This window comes from Saccopteryx leptura, chromosome 6, assembly GCF_036850995.1.
Source record: "Saccopteryx leptura isolate mSacLep1 chromosome 6, mSacLep1_pri_phased_curated, whole genome shotgun sequence".
Taxonomy (NCBI): Eukaryota; Metazoa; Chordata; class Mammalia; order Chiroptera; family Emballonuridae; genus Saccopteryx; species Saccopteryx leptura.
In genome coordinates, this window is record NC_089508.1 from 54,981,300 (window position 1) to 54,992,424 (window position 11,125).

The window sequence follows — 11,125 nt, forward strand, 5'->3', positions numbered from 1 at the left end:
CTGTTAATCCTTTTCCTGTGGGTGGGGATTAGAGAGCTGGAGAGCCAATGAGGCCGCAGTAACGTGGCAGCCACCCACGAGCCCGCGTCTTTGCCCGCCCCATTGGGAGCCAGGCTCCGCCCCCAGGGGGACCTACTATCAGCGCCGACCCAGAGGGGGGAAATGAGGCCCGCCCTCTTCTAGGAGGCCTGCAGGAGGACCGATCCCCCCCATAGCCGAACTCGGTTGGCGGCGCCGGTGTCCACGCCGCCGTACCCCCACCTTCTTCCGGCCCTGGGCTACCGGGGCCGCGCTCGCTTTTCCCGGTGGATGCTGCGCCTCTCTCAGCGGAACATGAAGGTTCTCTTCGCCGCCGCCCTGATCGCGGGCTCCGTCTTCTTCCTGCTGTTGCCGGGACCCTCCACGGCCGATGAGAAGAAGAAGGGGCCCAAAGTCACCGTCAAGGTCCGGCCTCCCTTCTCCAGACCTGCTTGGCGAGGCCTGCCCTCCGCTGCCTGGGTTGGCCTGGGTGCCGCTGGTTACTGGTGACCGAGGCATTTGGGGTCCCTGAGCTTGGGCCTGAGCGTCCTCAGCTTTGGCTCAGCCTCTTCCTAGTTTCCCGGCTGTGGCCTCGTGGTTCCTGGACGGTCCTCCCCGGTTCAGAGTAGAGAATGACCTGGACCCTCCCCGAAGTCCCTGCCCTGACCCAGGAGTTGGCCCCTGGGATGCCCAGGTGGGGCTGGCACCTTCAGCTACAGAGAAATCTATTTGCAAATATCCCGCAGTGTGGCGAAATGGTGACAGAGCACATCTGCCGAATTGTGAATCCTTTCTCTACTTGGGTCAAATTTTAGCCACTTCCAGTTACAAAGCACAGCAAAGTAATACTGCTCTTAAAAATCAGACTGTTTCTCTACCATCCGCAGGGAGGCTTCTTGGGCCCTCCTTTCCCTAGCAAGGCCCCTTTAAAGTGACTAAGTTTATCTGTTTTTATGGGGTTTTGTGTGTGTGTATTTTTAAATTGACTTTAGAGAGAAAGACAAACATCAGTCTGTTCCTGTGTGTGCCCGACCAGGGATTGAACCTGCAACCTTTGTGTATCAGGACGATGCTCTAACCAACTGAACTATCTGTCCAGAGCAAAGAGGCTAGGTTTAAAATGCCCTTTTTCCTCAGGTATACTTCGACCTGCGAATTGGAGATGAAGATATAGGCCGGGTGGTCATAGGTCTCTTTGGAAAGACTGTTCCAAAAACAGTGGATAATTTTGTGGCCTTAGCTACAGGAGAGGTAAGTGGCCAGAGCAGAGGTGGTCATGTTCATACCAAGTGAAGCTGGCAAGTATGGCTGGCAGCAAACTGAACGTAGAGCAGGGCCCATCTGTAGCGGTAGTCCTCAGTACCAGCTAACTGTTGCCCTGTTGGCCAGGGGAACCAGTTATCATGAGTTTTTAAAACTGATTCCAGAAACCTGGGTTTTTCTTCTTGAGAATACTTAAGACTGCAATAACCAAAGAAAGCATGTCTGAGGAAACAAGTTTGTGGCTTCTGCACTAGTGCATTCTCTCAAGAGCAAGGAGTCCAGAGTTTCCCAGGTTTAAAGAAAACAAGAGTTTTCTTTAAGAAAGTTTATATTCCAACTTTATTTGGGATCAGCAGGTAACCTTTTTTTTGGTGAGTTTTCTTGCATGTGTTCTTACAGTTAGGAAAAATGAGAGGGAAAAAGCAGAGGCATTGTGTGAAATAGAATTATATAAAATTTGGGGACTGTATAAATGCAGAAGAATGCAATCTAGTCTTTCCTGGATCTGCACGGCAAGCCTGGCCAGTGGTCACTGCTTACTCAGAGCACATTGAACAGTGATGACTCTGGCCAGCAGTGATGTCTCTTCTGTGAGCAGGAGTTGTGGGCTGGGTTCCTGCAGGGCCTGTTTCTTAAATTTTTTTTTTTTTTAAGTTTTTTAAACTGGAAATGGGGAGAGACAGACAGACTCCGCATGCGCCCGACCGGGGTCCACCCGGCACACCCACCAGGGGCGACGCTCTGCCGCGACCAGAGCCACTCTAGCGCCTGGGGCAGAGGCCAAGGAGCTGTCCCCAGCACCTGGGCCATCTTTGCTCCAATGGAGCCTCTGCTGCGGGAGGGGAAGAGAGAGACAGAGAGGAAGGAGGGGGAGGGGTGGAGAAGCAAATGGGCGCTTCTCCTATGAGCCCTGGCCGGGAATCGAACCTGGGTCCCCCACAGGCCAGGCCGACGCTCTACCGCTGAGCCAATCGGCCAGGGCCATGCAGGGCCTGTTTAATGCCTGCCCGGTGCCTCATGCCACCTCCTCACCTTCCTCATCCCTTTTTCTAGAAAGGATTTGGCTACAAAGACAGCAAATTCCATCGTGTGATCAAGGACTTCATGATTCAGGGTGGAGACTTCACTCGGGGAGATGGCACTGGAGGTAACTCAGGTCCTCTGGGAAGAGGGTTTATCAGTACAGCCTCCCAGGCTGGGCCATGTTGAGTAGACAAGGCCTCTTCCTTCCATAGTTGCAGAGGCAAGCCTGTCACCTGCATTGAGACCAGCTGCACCCTTCTTAGTACAGGGAACCCAGTACAAAGAAGAGGGAGTAATGGGGGGTCTGGTGGACATAAGAGGATCTCACCCAGTTGGCAGACTTGCTGGTCCAGGTCTGCAGCCTTGGTGAAGTGCATGGGTTGCCTGACCAGGCGGTGGCATAGTGGATAGAGCGTAGGCTGAGACATGGAGGACTCAGGTTCAAAACCCCAAGGTCCCCAGCTTGAGCGTGGGCTCACCAGTTTGAGCCTGGGGTCACTGACCTGAGCATGCGATCATAGACATGACCCCATGGTTGCTGGCTTGAGCCCAAGGTTGCTGGCTTGAGGTCACTCGCTCTGCTGTAGCCCCCAGGTCAAAGCAATCAATGAACAACTAAGGAGCCACAATGAGGAGTTGATGCTTCTCATCTCTCTCCATTCCTGCCTGTCTCAATCTGTCCCTCTCTCTGACTCTCTGGCTCTGTCACAAAAAAAAAAGAAAGAAATGCATGAGTAGGTTATTCTAGGTCAGGCATACACAGCCTGTGTGGACAGCCTTGGAAGCTTCAGCAGGGTTGGGAGAAGTTGCTTTGCTTGGCAGTGTCCCACCAGAGCCCACTTGGCAAGAGCAGACTGAGTCTCCCTTCTACGACACTTGTGAACATAGGACAGACAGACAGATACCCTACTAACCTACAGGTCTCACCATACTCGGGTGCATAGCCTGCTGTTCCTTCAGACATCTTCAGCTCACCCCATGAGTGAGAATTTATTGGGCCAGGCTCAGCTGGGTGCTAAGGATGCAAAAATCAGTGGGGCAGTAACTCCCTTTCTGTTCCAGTTCCTGAAAACTCATAAATTAGCCGTAGTTTAGCTCTTAGGACTCAGGCTCTGTCCTCAGGTTATCATCTAGGTGGGAAGAAATAGGAGAAAATACTAGGCACGCTACCTAACAATACAAGATAAAAGCAGTAGCTAGCAGCAGGCTGCAGTGGAGAAGGACAAAGCAGACATCATCCAAAATGCTCATTTCACGGAGTCAGACACAGTTGGGTGTGACCAGGTGTCTGTCACCTTGTTTTGTGCCTTACAAGTGAGTCCTCTGAGCGTCAGTTTCTTGTGTAAAGAGTGGTAAGAGTTCTCTGGGTGAGATCTTGAATGTACATTCTCAAGACATGGTAAGTAGAGTCAGCTGTTGCCAAAGCGCTGACAAGCAAAGGGGATCAAAAATGCCCTTGAGTGTGAGGAGAGATTTGAGCAGGGGCCTGGCTGGGGAGGAAATGAATGGGCAAAGAAGAGGCACGATGAAGCTGTGAGCCCAGCTGTGTTCTGGGGCAGGAACTTGGCCACAGATGGAGCCGGGAATGGAAGCATACTGCTTTGTCCTACATAGAGTGAGGATCTGCTGAAGACCTGAATGTGGGGAAGACCCAGTCATAAAGGAGTTTGAAGGAAAATCATATGGCAGCAGGATTTGGATGTGGAGCCGGGGGCAGACTGGTGAGAGGATTGGTGTAGCTCTCCCTGAGATGGAGCAGTGTGGGCTGGAGCCCTGGGAAGGGATGGCCTAGTGGGTAAGAGCAGGGATTTGAGAGCCGGACCCTCTTGGTTTGAGTTGCAGCTCTGCTACTTCCTAGCTGGGGTACCTTTAACCTCTCTGAACATCCATTTCTTCGTCTTTGAAATAGGGTTATTAGATCCTGCCTCATCAGGTGGGGGGTTTTTTCTATGTAAAATGGTTACAACAGTTCTCCGGCATGCACTGTTACCACTGTAGGCAGTTGCCATTATTGCCATGGAGACAGCAGCAGGAAAGGCCAGAAAGGAACAGATGACAGGGATGGGGACGACAGTGTACGGAGGAAAAGTTGGCAAAGAAATAGCAGATGTCCAGAGGGAGAGATTACGAAGTATGTTGAGTTTAACATGAAGAACTATCCCTTTAATTTTGGAACTTGTATCTTGGGAAAGGGATTGGATCAAAGGATGTGGATTTGGGGATTGTCTGGAAAGCAGCAGGAGTTGAAATCCTGCAGCTGGTTGAGATTTATAAAGAGGATTTTCACATGGGGAGGCTTTTAGCTGACCCCATCCAGGAGTCAGTGCATGGCAGTGGGAGAGACCAGTTTCTTCCCAGTGTGGGACTGAGAAGCAGGGCACAGCCCCCACCAGTCAGTCTAGAAATTTTGGGGGTCTTTTTTTTTTTTTTGAGAGAAACATCAATTTGTTGTTCCACTTATTTATGCATTCATTGGTTGATTCTCTTATTTTATTTTTTGCATTTTTCCGAAGCTGGAAAGGGGGAGGCAGTCAGACAGACTCCCACATGCACCTGACCGGGATCCACCCGGCATGCCCACCAGGGGGCGATGCTCTGCCCCTCTGGGGAATTGCTCTGTTGCATCCAGAGCCATTCTAGCGCCTGAGGCAGAGGCCAGAGCCATCCTCAGCGCCTGGGCCATCTTTGCTCCAATGGAGCCTAGGCTGCAGGAGGGGAAGAGAGAGACAGAGAGGAAGGAGAGGGGGAGGGGTGGAGAAGCAGATGGGCACTTCTCCTGTGTGCCCTGGCCAGGAATCGAACCTGGGACTCCTGCACGCCAGGCCCCGACACTCTACCACTGAGCAAACCGGCCAAGGCTCATTGGTTGATTCTTATATGTACCCTTACCAGGGATTGAACCTGCAACTTTGGCATGTCTGACACGCTAACCAACTGACCAACCTGGTCAGGACCTAGAAATTCTTGGTTTTGTCTTTTCCCATTTGCTACACAGCCAGAAATATCTCCCTGATTAACGTCAGCCTAGGAAATTTCCCAACCTGGTTCCATTCTGGAACCACAGGGTGAAAACAGGTGTATTAAAGAGGAAAAAGGAGCTTTGAAAGCTGCTGGATAAAACAAAATGAAATTGCCCTAGCTAGCTGCCTTAGTGGTAGAGCGTTGGCCAGGCATGTGGATGTCCCTGGTTCCATGTCCCGGGTTCGGTTCCCCACCAGGGCACACAGGAGAAGTGCCCATCTGCTTCTCCACCTTTCCCCTTCCCCTTCCTCTCTCTTCCCCTCCCACAGCCAAGGCTCCACCGAAGCAAAGTTGGCCCAGGCAACTGAGGATGGCTCCATGGCCTCAGCTTCAGACACTAGAATGGCTCCAGTTACAATGGAGCATCACCCCCTAGTGGGCTTGCTAGGTGGATCCCGGTTGGTGCATGCAGGAATCTGTCCCTCTGCTGCCCCACTTCTCACTTCAGAAAAATACAAAAAGAAAAAAAATTACTGAATCACTGGGTCACAGTGTGAATCTTTAGAAGACAAAAAAGGCAGAATTTCTCCTGTATCTTGGGATGTCTGAAACTCTGCTCTAGGCCCCCTTTGTCATGTCCCCTGGCCCCAGGCTCCTTATGAAGAGACATTTACACACTCATTGCCACCTTTTATTTTTTTGTTCATCCATTGATAAAAGGCTTTTGACTTTCCAGAACCCAATGGCAGCTACCTCAGTGTCTCTCGTGTTCTTAGGACAGGCTAGTTGGCTACAACATTCCTCCTCTTCGGAGGGTTCTCACCTCCTCCCCAGCCCTGCATCCTGTACAGCCATTCTCCATCAAAATCCTCCATTGCAAGCCTCTCGGGCCAGAGCCCGGGCTAATTGTTAATGCGTGCTTTCTGTAAAAGCCATACACTGCATTCTCAGAGATCCATCATGTGAGCTGTTCCCTGATCACCCTGGCCTCGTGACTCACTAGATCTGTCAGCGTGGTTTCGCTTCAAAGGCCAGAGGACAGGAAGGAGACAGCTCTCAGACTCCTGTACTCCACTTCAGCCTGACTCTGCATAGGACAGGTTAACACCCTGGGATCCTCACTCCAAAGATCTGCTTGGTTTGTGCCAGGCTAGCTCTCCTGATCTCTTTCTTTCCAGGTAAGAGCATCTATGGTGAACGTTTCCCCGATGAGAACTTCAAGCTGAAACACTATGGGCCCGGCTGGGTGAGCATGGCTAATGCTGGCAAAGACACCAACGGCTCCCAGTTCTTTATCACGACAGTCAAGACATCCTGGTTGGATGGCAAACATGTAGTGTTTGGCAAAGTCCTAGAGGGCATGGTAAGTTTCAGAAGAGGGCTAACCCTGGGTCACCTCTACCAGGGATGTGACAGACCTTGGGGTCAGGGCTTCATATATTTTATCCCTTTCCCTAAAGGGAACCCACAGATTCAGACCAGTGTTCATGTCTGCAAACATAGGGGCATTTAGTAATAATAAGTAGCCTACCTCTGTATGCCCCCATGTCCTGAATCCTTCAGGCGGCTAGGCCTTGTTGAAGTTGTACCACTGCAGGGACCTCGTTCCATCACTGTGTGTGCTGGCTAAGTAGCACCAACTCCCAAGCCACCCTCTTCCCCCTCCCTACCCTTTGCCCAAACTGGGTGATACTTCAGAGGCGCAAACTGCCACATCGTCTTATCAGAGCTGAGAGTTCTCCCTGCCCTGGGCTGGCAGCTGGCCGGGATTCCATTGGGATGTTGGTGCCTTCAGGCTGGTGGGCTGGTCATCACATGGGAGTCTCAGTTCTCTCCAGCTATACACTAGGACCTGCCTCCCTTGAGTGGCGAACCTCCTGGTCCACCTGCCTTCTTGCTCCGCCTCTCCCTCCCAGGAGGTAGTACAGAAGGTGGAAAGCACCAAGACAGACGGTCGGGACAAGCCTCTGAAGGATGTGGTCATCGCAGACTGTGGCAAGATTGAGGTGGAAAAGCCCTTTGCCATTGCCAAGGAGTAGGGTCGCAGGGACCTTTTCCTTTTGAGTGACTGTTTGGCCCTGTTGCCCTCTGGCAGGGGTGAAGACAGCACACCCTGGGGCTCCGTGCCACACTGGCGCTAGTGCTGACATCTGACAGAGTGGACCCCTCCCCTCACATTCCGCAGGCCCAGTTTTGTAACAACCTCCTACCAATGCTAACCAATTAAAAAAAATGGTGGGTTTTTTATAACCTGTGTGTAGGCTGGGTTCTTGAGTCTATAGCACCTCTGCCCATCTGTGTCCCAGCCTGTCTGGGAGTCCTGAGGCAGTGGGGGCTCGTCCCTTCCTTGGGCTCAGGCCTAAACCCTTTCCCCACAAACTGTTGAGCTTTTGCTCCTTGTTTCTAAACTTTGCCAGCTATTGTGCCTCAACGTTTGCTTGCCCCCTCCTAAACTGACCTCTCCCTTTATCCTTATCGTCTGTTGTCCCTGCCTGGGCCCCAGGGCTATAGGGTGCACAAGTTCTGGCACACCCAGCCACTAGTGCAGTTGAGTTTTGAGCCTGCTGTGGTAAGTCCTGGGCCCAAGCCAAGAGGGAGCCAGCCCATGTCTCTTCTATGGGGCTCACAGGAGGCACATGACTGTCCTGGCAGGTGGTCCAAAGGCCTGTAGGCTGGTCAGGGCATCAGTGGCAAAGGTGCAGGGTGATAGGGAGCCTCTGGCTGGGTGTCAGCTGTGCTGGTGCGAAAGCCGTAGAAGCCCTGGAGCACGCCGTTTACCACCACATTGGGCAGAGGCTCTGGGACAAGGGAAACAGGAGGAAGGGGAAGAGGAGGTGTGGGACAGCCCTAGCCTCGGGCCTGCAGCTCCCTGAGCCCCTGCCGATAGCTAGTGGCTGATCTCCTGAAATGAGGCCCAGGCATTCCCAGTTCACATTCCATTTACATTAGCTTGGTAAAGCCAGGCAGGTGAGGAATGCGGACCACGGGAGCCAAGCTCATTTCACGTCTGCTCCCCAGAGAATACAAAGCAGGCAGGCGACAAGCAGAGGAGCAGCAGTGGTCCCAGAAGAAGGCAGCAGAAGGGAGATGCTGCCAGGGGTCATGGGGGCTGAGAAATGGCAAGTTCACCTCCACTCCCACCCTGCTTCCTGGGCCCTAAATAGGGGCTATAGGTGAGAGGCATCCCTCACCTGGGGATGAGATGCAAACATAGGGATCCTTGTAGAAGCTGATGACAGGCCTGTGGTGCAGCTGTGAGCTAAGAGGAAAAAGGATTAATGAGCAGTGGAGGGTGAGGTGGGGCAGTTTCCTATTGGATACGGACTAGGAATTGAGATCACCAACGACCCACAGGGAAGAGGGAAGAGGGCAGAGGTCTCAGGAGGCACCAACAGGAAAACCTGGACCAACAGGATGGGCAGGACCAGCCTCCTGGTTTATGGCCACCAGGGGGCAGCGGGTGCAGGAAAGGGCTTCAACTTGCCTGCTGTGGCTAGGCAGGAACTCCCCGAGGGCTCTGAAAAGAAGAGAGCGAGCTGCCTGCAGATGCTCAGGGGAGCATGAGGAAGGGGTGGAGAAACAGAAGACCAGAACTTGACCTCCCAGGGGGCCACTGCTTCTATTTGTAACCAGCTCAGTTCCGGAGGCCGCTGGGGTAACCAAGGCTATGCAGAAAACAGCCCCAACCAGGGGGGTCAGGAAAGCTGACAAGAGTGCTCCTGTCTCAAGGTGAAAGAACCAGGCTTGGGCCTGGCAGATGTGAGGAGGAATGGGATTTGGCCTCTAAAACCTTCACCTGCTTGCTACAGAGAACCCCTCTTCCCCCGACACCGGGGCCCCTCACATGCTAAGCCATGGCCCCTAGATGTGCTCACCCCCAGCTATTAGCCTTGGCATCTGTAGGGAAGTGCTGAAGACTCAGGAATTCCAGTAGCTCCTTGGGCACATCCCAGTTCAGGTGCAAGATGCCCTGGAGAGGAGGACAGAGGAAACCTGTGACCCAGCTGTGTGACAGACAGCCCAGTGCAAAGTGAAAACACGGGTCCTGCCAGGATGGTTACAAAGTTCAAGACAGCCAGAATTAAACCAAGCTAGGCCCCTTCTGAGCATCAGGCCTGGGTGATTACACAGGTATGCCCAGGAAGCTACCTAGCCTGTAATTGGCATCCCTGTGTGGGGAGGAAGGAAGGTGTCACTGACCAACATTCTCTTCATGAGGGCAGTGCAGGGTCTGCATGAGGGGAAAAGAACTAGCTTTCATTTAACTTCCTGAAGCAGGTGGTCCCAGTTCAATGAAAATTCAGATTTAACTGAATTCAATTAATTCTGAAATTACTGTTAAGAAAATTGAGGCTCAGGGTAGGAAAAAATACAAAATGCCTGTCTCAACCATGCCTCCACACCCCTCTGGGTCACACCTCTCGTCCAGCAGGCTGGGAGGATAACAGACCCCTGCCCACCTGGATATAGGCCTCCAAGCCCTGCCGCCGCTGCTCCAATCCTCTGGTCCTCCAGTTGGGCAGGCGTTTCGAGGGAAATTCCGGCACTTTGTACAGTTTCTTGATCTGCCAGGAGGTTACCGCGGTGCGATCAGTGTCCCTACTTGAGCTCTTCAGCTCCCTTCATCCTATCAAGATCCTCCCAAGTCTCCCCACCCCGAAAATTTAAGGCTCTACCCTAGGACAGACTCGGGTAAGTGTGGTTGGGACATGGGCAAGAGAGGCCCCAACACCCACAGACTCCTGAGGGTGGGCCGGCTGCGCAGGGGCATGGGCAGTACCGGCTGAGACCTGCCTCTCTGTGTCCACCTCGCGGCCCGCAGGGAGGTCAGTGCCCAGGATCTGACCCTCCAGGGGCTTAGGCAGTAATGGGGGTGGAGGAGCAGGGGCCGCAACTCGTCTGCCCGCCCCCCGGGGCTGGACAGGAGCCGGGCTGGGGTCGGTCGGTTGCTCGGCGGCGCCGCCTCACCCTCTTGTGCAGCGCGTGGAACTCGCTGTAGCGCCTCGGCACCGTGTGTCTGCGCCCGCGGTACCGCACCTCCACTCGGAACACCTGCCGGGCGGGCGCGAGCAGGCGGGTGCGCGTGAGGCCCCGCGCAGGGTGACCACCCACCCTCCAGTGCTTAAAGGCACAAAGCAGCCTTGGAGAGCCGCGGCTTCCCGGGAACCCTCCCACGCTCCCCACACTCTCCGGAAAAGGGGCAAGCGGACCCGCCTTCCGCTCGCTACAGTCCGTCGTGAGCCCACTCCGCGGTCCGCCGGGATGGCACATCCAAACGCCCCGTGACCCTCGGCAGACTGTCCGCAGAGAGCGTGGACCGCCTCACTCGGACGCCCCAGCCCGGAGCGCGGGATCGCCATTGCGCTCGGCACGGAGAAGTCCGACGGGTCTCTGCGCCCCTTTCCCATCCATTGCCCCCGCTCACCATGTGGCCTTTCTCTGGGCTCTGCCTGGGCGCCTCGGCCTCCGGCCCCACGGACGGGATGTGAACTTCTAGCATCTGCGCCTGGGCCCCTGCCCCTCCTGGCGTGAAGCTGGAAGCAAGAGCTCTCCCAGCGCAGCTCCGAGACCTTGGTGGGGCGGGGGGCGGGGGGCCGACCCCGCCCCCCGATGGGCCCGCCCCGGGCGTGCCTTTGCGCCGCCGGGTCTGGCGAAGGCCAGATTAGTCCGCGAGCCGGGTGGCGGGAGCGGAGAACCTCCATCTGAGCATGATGGGGCTGCAGAGCGGGTGGGGACACTTTGACGGAGATGCATCCGTTTGTCAACATTCACTGAGCGCCCACTGTCAGAAACGTGAACGAGTGAAAATTTCACCTGCTCTTTGTTGAGCACCTACTAACGACCAGAGCCTGTGGGCGAG

General features: G+C 54.3%; 2 protein-coding genes across 3 annotated transcripts; one reads left to right on the forward strand and one right to left on the reverse strand.

The window, feature by feature from the left end:
• Nucleotides 1-246: 246 nt before the first annotated feature.
• Nucleotides 247-7,515, forward strand: PPIB (peptidylprolyl isomerase B). Its single transcript, XM_066344167.1, has 5 exons — nt 247-444; nt 1,156-1,269; nt 2,335-2,428; nt 6,444-6,628; nt 7,182-7,515. The coding sequence occupies exons 1-5, from the start codon at nt 310-312 to the stop codon at nt 7,302-7,304; spliced, it is 651 nt and encodes a 216-aa protein (XP_066200264.1). The 5' UTR covers nt 247-309; the 3' UTR covers nt 7,305-7,515.
• SNX22 (sorting nexin 22) lies at nt 7,334-10,830 on the reverse strand. Of its 2 annotated transcripts, XM_066344169.1 has the most exons (7): nt 10,691-10,830; nt 10,234-10,317; nt 9,726-9,830; nt 9,141-9,235; nt 8,750-8,782; nt 8,457-8,524; nt 7,334-8,063 (listed from the first exon to the last, which is right to left on the reverse strand). In XM_066344169.1, exons 1-7 carry the CDS (start codon nt 10,763-10,765, stop codon nt 7,942-7,944), a joined length of 582 nt encoding a protein of 193 aa, XP_066200266.1. In that variant the 5' UTR covers nt 10,766-10,830; the 3' UTR covers nt 7,334-7,941. The 2 variants fall into 2 exon arrangements, with proteins under 2 accessions (XP_066200266.1, XP_066200265.1); XM_066344168.1 differs by lacking the exon at nt 8,750-8,782 and having other exon boundaries at nt 10,691-10,825.
• Between the last annotated feature and the right edge of the window lie 295 nt (nt 10,831-11,125).